Genomic DNA, 19,630 nt, shown 5'->3' with positions numbered 1-19,630 from the left:
GGCAGCACAGACGAGGGTAGAATATTTATTTCCCGTATAATATTTTACATATTATTTTCATACTTTTGTAAAAAGTAGAAAGTTGCGATTATTTCCTGCTTGTTTGACGCCGTAGGTATTTTTCAATAAATACCAGGTGACATCTCGTGGCCTCAAAGTAGAGGCACAGATCGGTTTCGTACCAAAACGAGCAAGGTAGGTTGCTTCTAACTAACTCAGATTGCGCTAGTCCCATAAGGACTGCATGGCTGTCTTACGGCCTCGGGTATACGGAGGAAATATTCTACATCTTCGTCTGTTCTGAGAGCTTGGCTGATGAGCTGTAGACAGCGAAAACGTTCCCAAGATGGCAGCACAGACGAAGGTAGAATATTTATTTCCCGTATAATATTTTACATATTATTTTCATACTTTTTAAAAAGTAGAAAGTTGCGATTATTTCCTGCTTGTTTGACGCCGTAGGTATTTTTCAATAAATACCAGGTGACATCTCGTGGCCTCAAAGTAGAGGCACAGATCGGTTTCGTACCGAAACGAGCAAGGTAGGTTGCTTCTAACTAACTCAGATTGCGCTAGTCCCATAAGGACTGCATGGCTGTCTTACGGCCTCGGGTATACGGAGGAAATATTCTACATCTTCGTCTGTTCTGAGAGCTTGGCTGATGAGCTGTAGACAGCGAAAACGTTCCCAAGATGGCAGCACAGACGAAGGTAGAATATTTATTTCCCGTATAATATTTTACATATTATTTTCATACTTTTTAAAAAGTAGAAAGTTGCGATTATTTCCTGCTTGTTTGACGCCGTAGGTATTTTTCAATAAATACCAGGTGACATCTCGTGGCCTCAAAGTAGAGGCACAGATCGGTTTCGTACCGAAACGAGCAAGGTAGGTTGCTTCTAACTAACTCAGATTGCGCTAGTCCCATAAGGACTGCATGGCTGTCTTACGGCCTCGGGTATACGGAGGAAATATTCTACATCTTCGTCTGTTCTGAGAGCTTGGCTGATGAGCTGTAGACAGCGAAAACGTTCCCAAGATGGCAGCACAGACGAAGGTAGAATATTTATTTCCCGTATAATATTTTACATATATATATATATATATATATATATATATATATATATATATATATATATATATATATATATATATATATACAGCTTAAAGAAGGTCGGTATATTTTTTAAACTGTTTAAACAAATTACATTGTTTGCTAATAATAGTATTAAAACATTGCATATTTGTGATGTACTCAAAAAGTACACACGAATTAAAAAATAGATCAAAATCCATCAACTAGAACCGGAGATAAAGAAACTTATAGTATTTTGAAGTTCATTAACATTTTTGAACATTTAAATTTTTAGTTCCCCCTTAACATGGTCCGACTAATCTCCATTTCAGCCTCATTTGCAACTCTCATCACAGACAGTACTGTCTAAGTTTAATCTCATGCCTTCTTTCTACCTAATCGTTTTTTGCTTAAATTCTGAATTTTTAAATAAGTATGACTCTGACGACTTACAAACACTCGACAGACCAGAGGCCCTCATATTTGTAAGATAGTCGCCCTCAGGTATAAACATCTACTTAATTCCCTTGGTACATAAATAACTATTATGTAGAGCTATTTGTATTTATCTATTTTTTCATTATTTTTAGTACCTGATTTTTTTTACTTTTAGGTCGAATACAAACATATGGTTTTAACTGCGATTGAATCGTTTTCCAAATACGTACGAGTTAGCATCATTCCAAATACTCTAGATAAATCTGATCGTGTCCAATACGGTTCTTTAACCACTTTGGACCGCGACGAAGTAGCTCTGTACCTTCCAGAACTGCTCCGCTCAGTGCGCTCTACATACTCCACATTAATTCAACTAGATCTACCCAATGAAGCTTTAGACATAGTATCAGCTTTGCTTATAGATATGCGAATCTATTGCATGAGCACCTTATTCCAACAAACAGCTGAACAAATTAAACAACTGTCAGAAAATTGGAAAATAAATTTTAGCGGAAAATATACGGGAGTTACTGAACTTCCTTTGAAGTTTTTAAGGTTAATTGAAGATGTCATACAAATTGTAAAGGAATCTGCTTTATCTGTCGAACAAAGGGAAACATCTCTTTTAGATAGTTCTTCTGCGCAGAAGGAACTCGAAAAGCAGGTCGATAATATTTTAGGTTCTTTTTATGATGTGCTGAATAACCTTTCATCAACTGAAGATTATGATGATTGTGATGATAATTCACCAGTGGTTTCTCAGTTGATAGGGACTCCCGTAGGTCCTCATAAAACGGGCGCACCGCATGATATCCCCACTTGGGAGAATCGGCTGCTGATAACCTTATCGAACTGTATATTTACAAAAATTACTATACTTGATGAGATTTCTAAGAAGTTCAGAGAAACAGGATTTTCCTCCATAGACGGCCCTATCAAAACAAACAAAAATAAATACGAAGCCTTAGAAAAATCAATTTTAGATAAATATTTAGAGCAAAAGAGTGATCCTCTAGTTGGTACCATTGAGCCTTCTATGTATTTGGGACGGTTTGACTGGGATATCAACGTGCCTCCTACAGACATTCGCCCTTACGCCAAAGAATGTGTCAATAACCTTATAAGTGTACATTCTGAAATAAATAACATTTCAGTTAGTCTTCTGGATAGTATCTTGGTCAAAATTGTTGAAACGATCGCTGAAGAACTGTATAGACTTATGTCATGTGCTCAGAAGTTTAGTAAGGAAGGTGCTCAGCAAGCTGTTGTAGATATCGAATGTCTCCAATGGATATTTACGAACTATTTGTCCGAGAATGCGAAAAGTTATTTTAAAGAAGCTTTGGGGCATGTTCCAGAAATAAACAAATCTGATAAGTTGTTAGTTGAAGATATTCTGAAACAATGTAAGGTGAGGATGAAGACCCAAATTTTATGTTTAAGAAAAAAGTAATAACACTCTGCTTTAAAATTAATGTATAAATATAATATATTATGTATATTTATTGAAATGGAAGTATAGTATTCAATATTTATTTAAACTTTAAACACATCATTCCTGCCTTATTTGGTTTTGAGCTTTTGTAAAGCACTATTATGGCCGGTTTCACCAACGACGAATAGTAATTTATTCGATGAATAAAGTTATTCGACCAATAAAACTGACAGACCTACGTTTCACTAACGTCAAATAAGACTGATTTTATTTATTTGTCAAATAACTATTTACTCTTCGAATAAATTGACACGGACAAGTTAGTTTCTCTTTAAAATATCTATTCGCTGTGAGCCGATGAGTAGGGGGGATTTGACAGTTTCCGCCAGCGCTGTTAGTGGCAGTTTTGTGCATCGAATTTGAACAATTTTATCAGAAAAGTATAAGTTTCATTCCGCGAGAGAGCGCTACCGACGAAACTCACAGCCAATAAAAACAGAGGTAACCTCTAAATTTCACATAAACTTCTTCTTTTTTTCAATGGCCTCTTGCGTAAGCAGTCATCCAGTCGCACGAATACATTAAATATTAATACATAATATTTATACATTAAATATTAAAATTAAAATGAATAAAATAAAAAAACATAATTACTTTTACTATTAATTCTGTGTATTCGTTCAGTAATCAGGTTACAATAATATTTCAGTTCATAATTTGTGTTTTTCTGGATAAATATCTATTTTTCTGTTTTGTATATTTCGCATACACCAATTTTATCAGAAAAATACAAGTTTCAAACCGCGAGAGAGCGCTACCGTCGAAACTCACAGCCAATAACAAAGAAAATTCGTCAGTTTAACTTTAAATTATCAAAATTTTATTTAAAACACAATAAAAATATAATCGACTAATAAATTTTATTCGACGAATAACTATTCACTGATTTATTTGTTGTTGGTGAAACCGGCCCTTAGTTGAGTATTTGTTAAATTTTTTAGATAAATGTTTTATTATTCATATATTAAGCGCCAATTTTGTTTATATATTGTTAACAATTGAATATCAAAGGCGAAACATGTTATTAATAATGGTACAGCGGCACAAAAAATTGTACCCATTACCCTAGCTCAGCCCAGCTTTTTGTTTGTAATATAGCAGTCGGTACACAAAATTTATTAATAAAAAATCTACAAAAACATAAACTCTATAGTTCTTGTCTAAATATCTACACAACGAAACATGCTAGGTATGTACAATGTACAACCTTATACCACCAGAAAGGATATAATATTTTCTACAAAGCACAATTAGACCAGGGCGCATCTGTAAAAATATTAGTACATTGGGATGTTGAGAGGTGACTCATATTTTTTTGCAGAAATTGCTTGGAAATAACTCATATAATAATATTTAAGTTATCCTCCTACTCAAAAATGTCAAAAAATTAAGGAAAAAAAATTCGATTTTTTTCTTCGTTTTTTGATTATAACTTTAAAAGTATTAATTTCCGAAAAAATTGCACTGACATAAAAGTTGTGTAATTAAATTTCCTACAATACACGATTGGTTAAAAATTTTAAAAATTGTCACCCTTGTTGCAAAATAGCAATAATTGCGAAAAAACCATAAAAAAAAAACAATTATTCGCCTTTTACGTTTTTCAACCATTTATTCTACACTTAGGACCTTCATATTTTACCCAGAAAAACTTTATAATATAGTAAAACAATACTGTAAATTTCATTAAGATCGGTTCAATAGATTTTGCAAAATAAATTTTGCAATCCAGCTTTCGCAATAAATATTCATTTTTTCAAAATGTTGCAGGACTGAATATAAAGCAGGCAGCAAGTTGAATTTTTTTTTACATATACCTAGAAGAATACTGTACCTTTCATTTGCAATTTGCAAAATTAAAAGCGATTCACCACGGCGTCAGGAATTTTTTTAAATAAATATCAATTTTTGGTGCTACGCGCAGGACAGCGGATACGATTGGTGCTCTGATTGGGCATTTCAATGACCTTTGATAATGATTGATAAATTTTAATTTTTAGTAAATTTCGATATAAATAAATAAATTTGTTTATTGCAAAATAAGAACACATAAGTACTCTGTCCTTTGAAATAACACTTTTTTAGCAAAAACTTTCTTTGTTCATATATTTTAACTTAGAGAATAAAAGTTTATTATTTTTAAACATATGTAATTGTATAAACAATATTTCACAAACAGTAATCAAATTAGTTTTAGTTGGTCTGTGCCCATTGAACTGACAAGTACCTAACATTTTCGAGCAGGGACGCATGTTGCCCTTTGAGCATGTATTATATTAAATCTAACAACATCGACTTGTAGTCACCATATTCTACTAATATATAATATGTAAATCATATATTATGGGGTTACCACTTTAAATAGTGTGCTAGTTTCAAACTACTCAGCAGAATGCACTGAAAATGTTCTGAATTAGAACGAAAACGTTTTGCAATCCATTTGGATGACATTTTAGATAGTTTTTAATAAACGATTTTATACCAGAATACAATTTGAAGTTTTTACTTCTGTGTGAGTTTTTTAAACTATGGTATACAGCCAACTATTGGGATTTTCCCATTGATTTCAAATTAGTTTGATTTTTGTGTAATTAAAATATTAAAATACAACAAAATATAGAGTAAGAAAATAATATACATATTAGATAAATATTGCAAGACATTTTGGTGGAAATCAACTTGTGTGAATCGAACACCGCTGTCCTGCACGTAGCACCAAAAATTAATGTTTACTTAAAAAAATTCCTGACGCCGTGATAGTTAATCGATTTTAATTTTGCAAATTGCAAATGAAAGGTACAGTATTCTTCTATACTTAAAAAAAAAGAATGTGTGTGTACTGTGTACGCACGTAAGAAGATATTCTTCTATTATATAATAGGTAATTTAAACGAAGTAAATATACTTAAAAGGTTATTTGTACTTATTTTATTTAAAAATCAAACTAACTTTCTTATCTACCACTTTAAAAAAAGAAGAATATCTTCAAAAATTATATAATAATATACTTACAATCATAAAATTTATAAAAAAAAATAAAAAAATAATAACTTGCTTGGGGCTTGAACCCACTTCACGTCTACCGCGCCGTACGAAAGTTGACGCCATTTCAAACTGCACCAAACTCTCGTATACGTCATGTGGGAATATACACAAACTAAACGTTTACACCATAAATTTATATGAATTTAATAAAATTATTAGTTTGATTTTTGTCGAAATAAAATACAACATAGAGTAAGAAAACGATATATGAGATGAAGATTTGTAAAAAGTTTGTTCGTAATCAGATTATGTAAATTAAAGCATTGCCTACTAATAGGTAACTACATTATTTTGTTTACATTTTCCAAATAGATAGGTATTGAAACTATTAGGTATTTCCAACTGAAACATTTAGAATTACGTACCTGCGGCTTTTCAAAACTATTTAAAAAGTCACTATAATTATAAATTTGATTTTATTTCTGTCCACACATCAATAAAAACTAATATTATACAATATTTTTGTTTACCGATAACCTCCATATTGAACAATTATTGACAGATCATTTCAAAATTTCAACATCCAATCAGAGCCCGTATAACAACTAATACCATACTCTTGGTGTGCGCATGCGCGAGGATCAATCAAATTTTACCCTCAATCGATTCGCCGCTAAAGAAGAATATCTTCAAAAAATTTCAACTTGCTGTCTGCTTTATTTTCAGTCCTGCAACATGTTGAAAAAATGAATTTTTTTGCGAAAGCTAGATTGCAAAATTTATTTTGTAAAATCTATTAAACATATCTTAATGAACTTTACAGTAGTGTTTTATTTTATCATAAAGTTTTTCTGGGTAAAATAAGAAGGTCCTAAGTGTAGCATAAATGGTTGAAAAAAGTAAAATGCGAATACTTGTTTTTTAAGGGTTTTTCGCAATTGTTGCTATTTTGCAACAAGGGTGACAATTTTTAAAATTTTTAACCAATCCTGTATTGTAGGAAATTTAATTACGCAACTTCTATGTCAGTGCAACTTTTCTCGGAAGTGAATAAAAAGAAATTTTTCCTTCATTTTTTGACATTTTGATTATTTAAACAATGTTCCGGACCTTTTTGAGTGGGAGGATAACTCAATTATTATTATATGAGTTAATTCCAAGCAATTTCTGCAAAAAATATGAGTCACCTCTCAACGTCCATCTCAAAACAGATGCGCCCTGGTCTAAATATTAATATATATTATTATAAAGTGTTCCATTTGAAACAAAATGAGGAAATGTTGTACCTTATAAATATGTCGTTAACATTTTTATTGCCTTTTTTTCTGCAAACAAGAAATAAATGACAGGTAGACACAGAAAGAGACAAGAAACAATATTAAGAAATAGTAATAACGAAATAATTATTGGTACAAAAGACAAACTGGAGAAATGGAAAGAATAGGTTCAGACACTTTTTGACGGCGGTAGACTGAGAATGAACTTGACATTTCGAATTATATTCATTTACATTTGGTCCTTCGACAAAACAACATCAAAAGGGCGTTAATTGGATTGGAGCTGTAGGAGACGACCCATGGCAACCTGAATAGCTGTTACCGAGTTCCGAACAAGATCAACAATAGCATTTGAAGTGTAGAGGAAAAAAATAAAGAGGACCAGATAGAGCCGAAACTAGATGAAACAATTGAGCACCAGAGAAACTGTATAGAAGTCATTGAGTCTACTGTTCCAGCTGTTTGGAGTTGAAGAAGCCTGCAGCATCCAGAGATCCAGGTAACAAGGTTGAGTTGCAGTTCTAAGGAGAAGGCTATTATCCACAGCGGTTTTCAGCCCCACCCGGTTACGCACAAGTTAATCTCGAGATAAAACTGTAAGTTTTTGAATATTTATTCTCATTAGAGCAATGCATTTTTTTTGATAAATTGAAAAAGATTATTAAAGAAACGGAAGCTTAATTTACTTATAGTACTTGGTTTAAATATTTACTTAAAATACACCGTGCATCAGAGAGAACTGGCGGTCCACAAAATTGTTCATTTTTGATGTCTCGAATTTCCTAAACATGTTGTCCAATTTAAGGATTTTTTTAATATGTTATATCCTTATTCTTTAACAATATCGCTATAATAATAATAATATTGAGAAATTCACACCGAGAATGCAGTACGGCTAAGATAGGGCAATACATTTCTAATGGGGAATAAACGCACAGGGTTGTCGGTCTCCACCAGTTGTTGATTGCTCTCTAAAGATCGTCGCACAGGAACTGTGGCAACACTGAATGCGCATTCCTATCTTAACCGTACTGCAATCCCAGTGTGAATTTCACGTTAGACAGGTAAATTGTCATTGTATACCGGGTGTACCAATCAAACTGTCTTTTTTTCTCAAAGTTCACCACACCCTGTGGAATATTCTATCATTTATAAAATACTGAAATTAAAACCCAAGTATAGCCTCAGGTTTTCTTAACATGTTGTTTTTTGATTAATTCGCTTACGTTGGATAATAAAAAAAGTTAGGTAGGTACTTTAACAACTAGCCATGTTCTTCATCAATGCAAGATGTTTCTGAATAAGTGCGACAAATTTTAAGGGGTAATTCTGCATGAAAAAATAATGACCGTTTGCTTTATAAACACATATGTCTGCAAATGCATCGTTTCCGAGATACGGGATGTTGAATTTTTTCTTACAAACTGACGATTTATTTATTTCTCTAAAACCGGTTGAGATATGCAAATGAAATTTGGTAGGTTTGAAGAGATATATTGCGCATTTTTTTGACACGCAATTAAGAATTTTATATTCTCCATTGGCGTGCATACGGGTCATATTACCTGTATGCACGCCAATCTTGAATATAAAATTATTAATTGTATGTCAAAAAATGCTCAATAACTATCTCCTCCACTTCTTTGCCCATCTGTCGTTTTTCATTCGTTCAACTTGTCGCGCCCATCTCCATTTTTGCTTGTAATAGTAATTGTTCAAGATATTTGAATACAATTTATGTTAGGAAATATTTGTGGATATTCTTTTATTTTTTAAAAGTATTGTATAGTCTGTATAGCTCTAGATACCTATTCGCGTTGTGCAAGTACTTGGAAGGGATACGAGAAACGATCTTGCGCGAATAGCGGAGAAATCTTGCAACTTTCTTAAATACATAATTCATATTGTCAATTGAAATAGTCAAATTGACGTATATTTCATACCTACTGTCATTGAAGAAGAAAAATTATATGTTGCTCACAATATTGATATGATATGCAATTATTATATCAAAGTATATTTAATTATTTGTATTTCGCTTGCAGTACTGCATTTTAATAATTCATTTTATTTACTACATACAATTGTTTACCTTTTAATAACATAACCCAAATCTTACTTTTTCTTCTTATAATTTTTTTGGGCTATGGCCTTGACAATTATCCAGCAACCAGGACTAATATAATTGGCCAATATAATTAAAAGTGCGAAAAATGTTGCCGAGCTATGAAACCAGGTGTCGCTTTTCCGAACTTGCACGGTCCCAATAGGTGGCAATAAAAAAACTTACCTCTTGCTACAAGTCTTGTCAATTTTTCAGGAAATAGCAACTGAGGTGGCTCTTCTTCAATTAAGTGCCTATACGATTCCAACATAGAAAATATTGATGCGTCTTTTACATCTTCTGCAAGAACCTAAAATAAGTTTTAGTACATTTGATCAGTTGATTTGCTATGAAATGATTCCTCACTGTATGTTGTCTGAAGTGACATCCGTTGAAGTTTTCGAGGAGCTGAAATCTGTAAGCCCTTTCTCCGCAGCAAGGAAATCGTCCTATGGGCAACGGTGCTCTTTGGGCATCTAGTGTAAAGAACTGTGGAGTATCTGGATGATAGCGACACCAGCCAATCTGGTTTGATGGGAAATAGCGTTGGCAAGTAGAGCAGAAAAGGAAATGGGCATCACCCCATAATCTCCAATAGACTCTCCGCCATGATTTTAAAGTCTTAAATAGTCTAATTATGTAAGTGTTGATATCCCAATTCGGATCTCTGAAAGCAGATAACATTTATTTATTATCAAAAAAATCCTTATCTATTTAGCGTATAGACATCACAGAATAGGTAATAAAATTTACATTTATACATCATAGAATACATTACAAATAGAAGTCCAGTTTTTTATGTTCTATTGACTTTTCAGTTATCATTACGAAGTTTGTAGGGTCGACTGTGTATGTCCTGCGTGAGCAGTGCTGCAGTATGTGCCTGATCGTCTGTCTTGCAATGCCGTAATCACAAGAAGGCAAGGGAAGTTTACACCATCTGTAGAGTAGTGATGTTGGTTATAGTTACTTTCGAGTATTCGTTACAAATCGTTACTTTTGTATAAAGTAATCATTTACAGTATTCGTTACTTTGATTACTTTTGTATTTGAGTACCGGTAATCATATTAAGAATCGTATTTCTTCTCAGTAGGTAGGTATTTTGTATAGGTATAGATATACATATAGATAAAATTCGATCTTTGTTAATGACATACATTACATATTTTACCTCCATTATACCTCCCTCTGTTTCCTCTTCTATCCTCTCCTCACTCTCACAGTGTGAGGCTCTGAGGCTCACACCCTTAAAACGCTTCATACCAATAACGATATTCGATAACACTTGTAAAATACCGGTCCCGTCCGTTGCTCGCTGGGATACGATTGGTAGAAAGTAATCAAGTGTACTGGTTGTAGATACAATAGTCGTTACTCGCTCTGATACGCTTGGTACGAAGTAATCAGAGTAATCAAAGTAATAAAAGCAGATATAATAGTCGTTACTCGCTCTGATACGATTGGTACGAAGTAACGAAGTAATCAAAGTAACGTTTTGCCTCTGTGTATAGTAATCGTTACTTTTGATATTCGTAAGTAACGAGTACTTTGTAACGAATAGATACTTTTTCAACATCTCTACTGTAGAGGGAATTGGCGCATCTTCCGCAGTTTATACTGATTCGATTAAGGGCTACCCAAATCTTACATGGACGTTCAAATACACAGGTCTTAAGTACGGAGGAGAAACTTTACCTAGACAATTATATAAACTAGTAACACTTATATGGAACGAACAGAAAATACCAACAAAATGGCACAAAATCCCTATCCATAAAAAGGGAGACAAGACCAAGTCAGTACCCACTCTAAATAGACGCATGTTCCTATTAAATTCGGCGTACAAAATCTTCTGGAACATTGACTGTCGATCCAGAGTACGGATAGGTAACGTACTCTCAGAATCGTTTGAAATAAAAAGTGATCTGAAACAAGGAGACGCGCTGTCACTTCTCCTTTTTAATATAATCCTGGAGAAAGTAGTACGAACAGCACAAATTAGAACAGACTACTAACGGTAAAAGAACCAAAATTACTACTAGCATACGCGGATGATATTGACATTGTGGGAAACACCGTCACCAATGTAAAGGAAAGGTAAACGAAATGGAGAGAAAACCAAATATATTATGTGCATTAACAGACAAAAGAGATGAGACAGAATAGAGCAAAATGTAACAATAGATTCATATAACTTTGAAAGAGTGGCGAGTTTTATCTCGGAGTGACAGCAGAGATAGCAATATCACGGTGGAGATAAAACGGAGAATTCAGACAGCAAACATGTATGTACAGCCTCCACAACAATATTAAATCCAATGCAATATCACGAACAAATTCCGAAGTCAAACAGATGTGTAGGGCGTAGTCCAAGAGATTAATCCCAACGTCGAAGATGGACTGGCCATGTTCATAGACTAATAAACAACTTACAAAGTTAATCTGGGAGGAAACTAAGACAGGGAGAAGGCTCTTAGGACGTCCACGAATACGACGGAGAGATGCTATATGGTCAGAGTTAATAAAATCTATTGACTTAAATATCACGGAAGACCGTTTGAGATGTAGACGGGTTGTGTAGTTAGCCAAAACCCACCTCGGGTTATAGTGCTACGAGAAAAAGATGTCATTTCGATGTTCTACCTGTATTCTTCGATTAGTCTGTTCGATGTATGATTTTATAAATTCATTATAAGACTAGTTTAGAAGTTTCAACATATTATGTATAAATAATATCGTAACTTGGATGAAAAAATAATAAATCTGACTGAAGAATTAAGTCCCAACTTTGTATAAAGATGTATTTGCCCTTTTCATGGGGTTGGCCATCAATACTTTATTGGTTGTTAAATACAGTTGTTTAATATGGATAGTACTAAGCTGATGACGGTACTCACCATATATTGTTCTAAGCGGCAGACAACCTCAAACCTAACTGAATATCTCGCAATCTAACTAATAATCTCCGTATTATTTCGCGTGTACCTATCCATTTATTAGTTCGATATGTTTGTATTCATTTTCACTTTCATTTCTATGTCCAGTTTGTATATAATATGATATAATAATATGTTTACTGCTTACCCAGCAGAAGTCACCATGTCATCAAAATGCGTGTGCCCCACATTCGTGGTACACATTGCTGGTATGTTTGTTATTTACGATTCTATATAAACATTATCGTAGGTAATTAAGTATTTCGTATTTTAAAAGGATTTTAGAATCTGAATATTGAATTAAGACATTGTGCATATGGTTAATGTACATTTTGTTTACCTTATATGTAAACTGATAATACTGCCATCTGGTTGGAGTCGCATGCAAGGTGGAACGCACGGAATTTTGGATGCTACATCTGGTGTAATTAACAGCTGACATTTTTCACAACGAAACACTTTTGCCAGAGAACACCAATGTCCCCTTACACTCTCTGGTTCTGGTTCTGCTAAAGACTGTATTAACTTTGTAAAAAGTCGAGACTGTATCTTATCTTTCTTGTCTTTGATAGCTTCCACTTCGACATTGGTATACATTGCAGCTAGTCTGAAAGGTAAGCACATAAAAATAAAATAAGTATTTTATTCCTTATCTGAAAATATGAAAATTACGTTACAAAGTAGAAGAAAAATATATAAAAGGGCATGTTAAACATCTCTCCAAACTTTTCTATGGAATTTCAAGGCAAGGAATTAAAGAAATGTATGATGACAAGGTTTGATGACGAATGCAAGTTGTTAAAGCAATAATTATCTTGTCAAACCAATGGTGTTGCTCGCTAGCTCTCTTTTATTTTATCTCTGATACCTCGCTTTTCTGGCAACCGCTGATAACAACAGCTGGCAACCCTAATTTTCGTTCATTATTTCAGAGAATACCTTATATCATCGTATTAGAAAAAAATAGCTTTCATTTGATATAAAAAATATGCAGCTACGTCATGAAAGAATTTTTTTCAAAAATTAATTACTCTTAAATAATTACAACTAACTTGCGGTCACTTTTTGACTGACAACCTGTTATCAATGTATTGTCCTGTTCTTAAATTTATACAGTGAGGACGTTTAGGTTGGAATAAATTCACTTTCTCGATTTTGGAGAGAAATCCCGAAGCAAGTCGATTTTTATTTTTAAATTACGATTTTTTGGCATATATCATACTAGTGACGTCATCCATTTGGGCGTGATGACGTAGTCAATGATTTTTTTAATGAGCGTAGGGGTGGTGTAATAGCTCATTTGAAATGTTATTTAATTCTGTATCACACGTTTCCTACTCTCATTTAAAAAAATATCGATTTCGTCATCAAGCCCAGACGGATGACGTCACTAGTAGGATATATATGCCAAGAAATCATAATTTAAAAATAAAAATCGAGCTGTTTCGGGGTTTATCTCCAAAATCTCCCATTCCCGAGAAAATGAATTTATTAGAACTTAAACGTCCTCACATAAATGTGATTTTAATTAACTCTATGTTATGAATGTAGTGATTTTGCAGTAGGATACAGATTCATTTAGACACGACAGATTTGTATTGGTTTTTAAAATATCATTCATGTGTTCATGACAAAATAACAGACAGTCCTCTAATAAAGATTCCATTTCCAGGAAAGCCGCCGACCCTAGTATGGGAATAACGTAATTAGATTCCAGCTGTGACCACTCCGATTCCGGCAGAGTATCTTTCTTGATACTCTGCATAAGCCATTCGAAAATACCAATATCGCAGTGGACAGATATATCCATATCTTCCAAACGGTGACCTTGAGTTACTGATGTGAAATAGCCCATTTTGGAAATTAGCAAATTTTGATTGCAGTAAAATGTCTTTTTGGCTGATTTCAGCTTGTCGCACACATGGATTTCAACTTCCGAATCAGCTTTAACAACGGGAAGCGATTTAATAATAATATCACTAGATCTTCTTCTTGCCATGTTTTTCTCGTTGGTGGGTATGGCAGTAGTAGAAGAGTCACATCATAGTACCGAAAGCGCCGAAAGGAGGAATGACAGGAAGAAGTACGGTTGTCAAACATCAAATTGAGACTAGTAATGCGAGGCCAATTCATCAGCTCGACGATTACCACAGGCGAAGAGAGAGGAAGCTGAAAGGATTCTGAAAGGAAATGAAGAAAGACAGGATGATAGAACCTTCTACCAGCCCGTGGGTCTCTCTGATGGTCCTGGTCAAGAATAAAGACCGAACTATGAAACTCTGTGTGGACTACCGTTTGTTGAACAATGTTACCAATAAAGATAGTTATCCTCAGCCTCGGATCGACGACACGTTGGATACATTGGCTGTAACTAAATTGTTTTCTACGTTGGATTTGAAGTCTGGATGTTGGCAGGTAAAATGGACCCAGTGGGTAAGGAGAAGGTAGCCTTCACGACAAGATCTGGATTCAACATTATGCAATTTAGACTCTGTAATGCTCTTGCGATATTTCAGAGGCGCAAGGAAAATGTGTTACGAAGGTTATCTTGGAAAACGTGCTTGGTGTATTTAAATGACATAATTGTCTTGGGGGGAGATTTTTTAAGACTGTCTGAAGAATCAATAAGACTATTTTAATCGACTTAAAGCTGCCCAGTTGATGTTAAACCCCAAGAAGTGGGGATGTTAAACCCCAAGAAGATTTCAAAGTAAAGTCAATCATTTAGGTCTTAGGTCATATAGTCACCAAAAAAGGAGTGGTCGTGGATAAGGGAAAAATAGATCAACATTTTTAGAAAAAACAAATCATTGAGTATTGAGAGAAACAATTTGTTTGCTTCGGATGAGTTTTATTCAAGAACAAATATTAAATTTATCGGACAAATTCATAGAATAATCCATTATTAAAACTGCATAGGAAGAAAAATGTATCTGTTCAGTAACTATCTGACACTTTCAAAAATATAATAAATTCGAGTAAACGTATAACTAATGAATTTATTACAATCTAATACGTACCTGATGAGTACAGATTCATTTAGACACGACAGATTTGTATTGGTTTTTAAAATATCATTCATGTGCTCATGACAAAACAACAGACAGTCTTCTAATAAAGATTCCATTTCCAGGAAAGCTGCTGACACTAGTATGGGAATAACGTAATTAGATTCCAACTGTGGCCATTCTGATTCCGGCAGAGTATCTTTCTTGATCCACTGCATAAGCCATTCGAAAATACCAATATCGCAGTGAACAGATATATCCATATCTTCCAAACGCTGGCCTTGAGTTACTGATGCGAAATAGCCCATTTTGGAAATTAGCAAATTTTGGTTACAGTAAAAGGTCTTTTTGGCTGACTTCAGCTCGTCGCATACATGGATTTCAACTTCTGAATCGGCCTTAACAACGGGAAGCGATTTAATAATACTATCACTAGATCTTCTTCTCGCCATGTTTTTTTCGTTGGGAGGTATGGTAGTAGTGGAAGAGTGAGAAGCTACAGGCTTATCACCTTTGTCGCTAAGCTTGATGGAGACTAAACTCTTTTTTGAATTGTTTTGTTGGACCAAATATGGAAGGACCGAGTCCAGAAGTCCTTCGGAGACAACTTCGCTTAGTTTCCGTTTCAGAGGCTCGCAATCTCCGGCGCTTAAAGAAGCGGCGGTACTTTTTTTTCTACATATTTCTAAAAATAAATTATTATTTGAGTACACTTTACATTATTACTTACAATGATTATGCTATGCAGGAGGAATGGAAGAGGAGCAACGAAAACATTAATGAAAAAGCTACACTAGGTTCGCTTTCAAGATGCAGTAGAAATAAACAAACCAAGACACGTTAAATGCTACTAGGAGCACTCCCGAATCATAATTTACAATGTATAAACTTTGGAAATCATGATTTGGGATTTACCATGTATATACATTGTAAATTATGATTTAGTTGTGCTCCTAGTGACATTTAACGTGTCTTGGTTTGTTTATTTCTACTGCATCTTGAAAGCGAACCTAGCGTAGAGGCATTCGAAATGTGGGTGTATCCTCAAAATATCCTGGACGACCTACACCACCAACGTTAAAGGTATTGTGGCGAATGGGAAAACAAAAAGAAATTTCTTTCACAATTAAGCAATGGAAACTTGAATACCTCGGTCATATTATGATGGATAATAAATATCGTATTCTGCAACTAATAATGTAGCATGAAATATAAAGCAAACGCGGACCCGGAAAAAGGAGACACTCATGACTTCAAAACTTACGCCAATGGTTTGGACTAACATCGACCAAGTTATTCAGAAACGCCACAAATAAAATTAAAATTGCTATGATGATAGCCAACGGGCAAGGTACATGAAGAAGAAGATACAAGAGGAATATATGGTAATGATCTATCAAAGAACATCAAATATCCTTACCAGGTGGTGCTACAGTGAAAAACTCTCTGTCAATCCTAGTAAAGCAGTAGGTAGTAGTCAATTTCACAAGGAGACGAAACCTAGGTAACGTCTGAATACTCGCTCTCTAGGGAGAAATTATCAAAGAGGCAAATGAAGTCAAATATCTAGGAGCACTTCCAGATAACTTACATGGAACGCCCATTTGGCCCGAAACATGCGTGGCTCCGGGCATGTCGTGGGAAAACATGGAGTTTGAAACCCAAAAAGATGTACTGGCTGTATTGTATATGACTGTAGTCAGACCTATGATTACGTATGGCGCACTAATATGGTGGTCTAAATGTCAACGAAAGGCCACCAAAGAAAAGCTGAATAAGCTTCAACGACAAGCATGATTAATCATAACACTCGTCGACTACCCCAACCTTCTACATGGAGGCAATGCTTGACCTCCCTCCATACAGGGTGATTGATTAGGGGGGTAAAGATCAATAGATCCGCTATAGTAATAGATAGCAATAAAAGTTAATAACAAAAATTTTAGCCACCTTTGAGCTTTACATTTTAAAATTAATTAGAATGTTACAGGGTGTTCGATAACATCGTGGCTGACAAAACTTATGTTTTTTTTTTAAATGGAACACCCTATATTTTATCTTATATTCAAAATCTTCTTAACTTCCCCATTACAAAAATATAAAGGTCTGTTATGTTATACAGGGTATTTACAAAGTTATAGCCAATTTTCTATGAAAATCGTAACAAGTTCAGCTCCCTGTATAAATAAAAATAAGCACAACGGCAATTTTTTATTGATGCCATATTTTTTTACCTAATGTCAAAATTTAAAAAAGTTATTGACATTGCTAATTTTCTTTTCATCGAATACAGGGTGAGTCCAAACGCAAGTACATTATTTTCTCAGTAATTTTAAATAGAACACCTTGTATTTTATATCACTATTAAAAAGTACCATTACCGTGCTTTAATTTGTATACAACATTCCCTATGTCTAAATTTATTAGTTTTCGAGATATTTTCATTTTTCAATGGACCAGTAGCGTGGCCACCCAGATCACCAAAATTTAATAAACTGGACTGAATTTTTTGGAGTTGCGTTAAGAATGAAAGTTATAAAGTGCCTCCAACAACAAGGTATGAGATGAAAAGTAGAATACACGAATATCGAATACACGATGAAAATAATAGAATACGTTAACGGTACTTTTTGATAGTGACATAAAATACAGGGTGTTCCATTTAAAATTACTGAGACAATAAAGCAAGAAACCCATTATGAACGCCCGGCACGGCACAGCACAGGCCGGCACGTCCAAAAACCCATTTGTAACGGCCGGCACGGCACGGCACCGGAAAAATGATCATATATTTTAAAAACTATCGTAAAATAAATGTTTTTAAAAGACATAAACTACACAATTTTAATGAATATGCATCATGTTAAAAAAACGAATTCATGGTTAAAAGATAATGTACGTACCTGTCCATTGATCAAAATTTTCGGATATTTGTACCCATGTATTGTCCTTTTTCTTACTATCATGATAACTTGAGTCCGATGCATCATACAAAAATGGGTATTCTCTGACACTCTCAATGAAAAGTTCTTCCATATTATTTTATTTCAAAAGAAACAACGCGCTTTTAATTAAAAAATCAACAATATATCTGCTTATTACCAACAATTATGACGCACTGGCGCCGACTGGCCGTTCAGGCCGTTCGACTTCAACGGATTTTATTCTCCTCGGAGAATTTTGGCCGTTCCGTTTGCGTGCTGGCCTGTGCCGGGCCGAGGCGGCCGCTCATAATGGGTTACGTTGCATTTAAAACTATACAAATGAATTTGGACTGTCCTGTGCCGGGCCGGGCTGTGCCGTGCCGGCCGTTCATAATGGGTTTCTTGCTTAATTTGACTCACCCTGTATTCGATATAACGAAAATTAGCAATATAAACCATTCTTAAAAATTTTCACAATCAACAAAAAATTATTGCACCAATAAACCATTGCTGTTGTGCTTATTTTTATTTGTACAGGACAGGAAGCTGAATATGTTACGATTTTCATAGAAAATTGGTTATAACTTTGTAAATACCCTGTATATCATAACACACTTTTATATTTTTTTAATGGGGAAGTTAAGAAGATTTCGAATATAAGATAAAATATAGGGTGTTCTATTTAAAAAAAACATAAGTTTGGTCAGCCACGATGTTATCGAACACCCGATGTAATATTCTAATTAATTTTAAAATGTGAAGTTCAAAGTTGGCTACAATTTTTGTTATTAACTTTTATTGCTATCTATTACTATAGCGGATCTATTGAGCTTTACCCCACTAATCAATCACCCTGTATATGGATGGAAAAAGAGGCGAAAGTAGGAGCATACAGAAGGCAAATAATCCGCCAGGAAGCAGGGCAAAAGGATACCGGGATCAAACCCAGTGTTGGACCTGGTACCAGATGCAAAGCAATCTAAATATAATTTCGTAAAGCCGTTTACCATACTCTTTCCAGGAAGGAGTGAATGGGAGTCGAACAAAATGAATCTCATAATGGCAGATTGGAAGGAGTTGGAGCTGGGGTATACGGAGGGAACCGAAGACTAGGTAACCACTCTAATCTTCCAATCGGAAATTTATGCTGTAGAGATGTGCGTGCAGGAATTAATCAAGAGGAACTGCAGGGACAAATATAAAAAACTTATATCTGATAGCCAGACGGAATTAAAGGCACTGGAATGAATCGGATTGGAACTGTCTTCAGAATCTGATTCGGATCGGAAAATGTAACAAAGTAAGTTTGCTCTAGCTGCCTGGTCATACTGGTCTTGAAGGGAACGACAAAGCGCACCTACTTGCCAGGAAAGGGACAAAAGAAAT

General features: G+C 34.4%; 2 protein-coding genes across 2 annotated transcripts in view; one reads left to right on the top strand and one right to left on the bottom strand.

Moving 5' to 3' along the window:
- The window catches only part of LOC114332550 (exocyst complex component 2), a 28,495-nt gene extending 24,341 nt beyond the window's left edge, over positions 1–4,154 (top strand). Inside the window, exon 4 of the mRNA XM_028282375.2 lies at positions 1,690–4,154. Coding sequence (XP_028138176.2) covers positions 1,690–2,967 — 1,278 coding nt within the window. The 3' untranslated portion in view covers positions 2,968–4,154. The remainder of the gene's footprint in view (positions 1–1,689) is intronic.
- LOC114332551 (SANT and BTB domain regulator of class switch recombination) overlaps positions 1–19,630 on the bottom strand; it is a 79,057-nt gene that overhangs the window by 53,670 nt on the left and 5,757 nt on the right. Inside the window, exons 3-6 of the mRNA XM_028282376.2 lie at positions 15,333–16,005; positions 12,653–12,919; positions 9,742–10,042; positions 9,562–9,685 (exon numbers count right to left, since the gene is read on the bottom strand). Coding sequence (XP_028138177.2) covers positions 9,562–9,685; positions 9,742–10,042; positions 12,653–12,919; positions 15,333–16,005 — 1,365 coding nt within the window. The remainder of the gene's footprint in view (positions 1–9,561; positions 9,686–9,741; positions 10,043–12,652; positions 12,920–15,332; positions 16,006–19,630) is intronic.

The sequence above is a fragment of the Diabrotica virgifera genome, chromosome 2 (genome assembly GCF_917563875.1).
Source record: "Diabrotica virgifera virgifera chromosome 2, PGI_DIABVI_V3a".
NCBI classification, from domain to species: domain Eukaryota; kingdom Metazoa; phylum Arthropoda; class Insecta; order Coleoptera; family Chrysomelidae; genus Diabrotica; species Diabrotica virgifera.
Note: the sequence above shows the minus strand (reverse complement) of the source record. Positions and strands in the feature narration are given on the sequence as shown.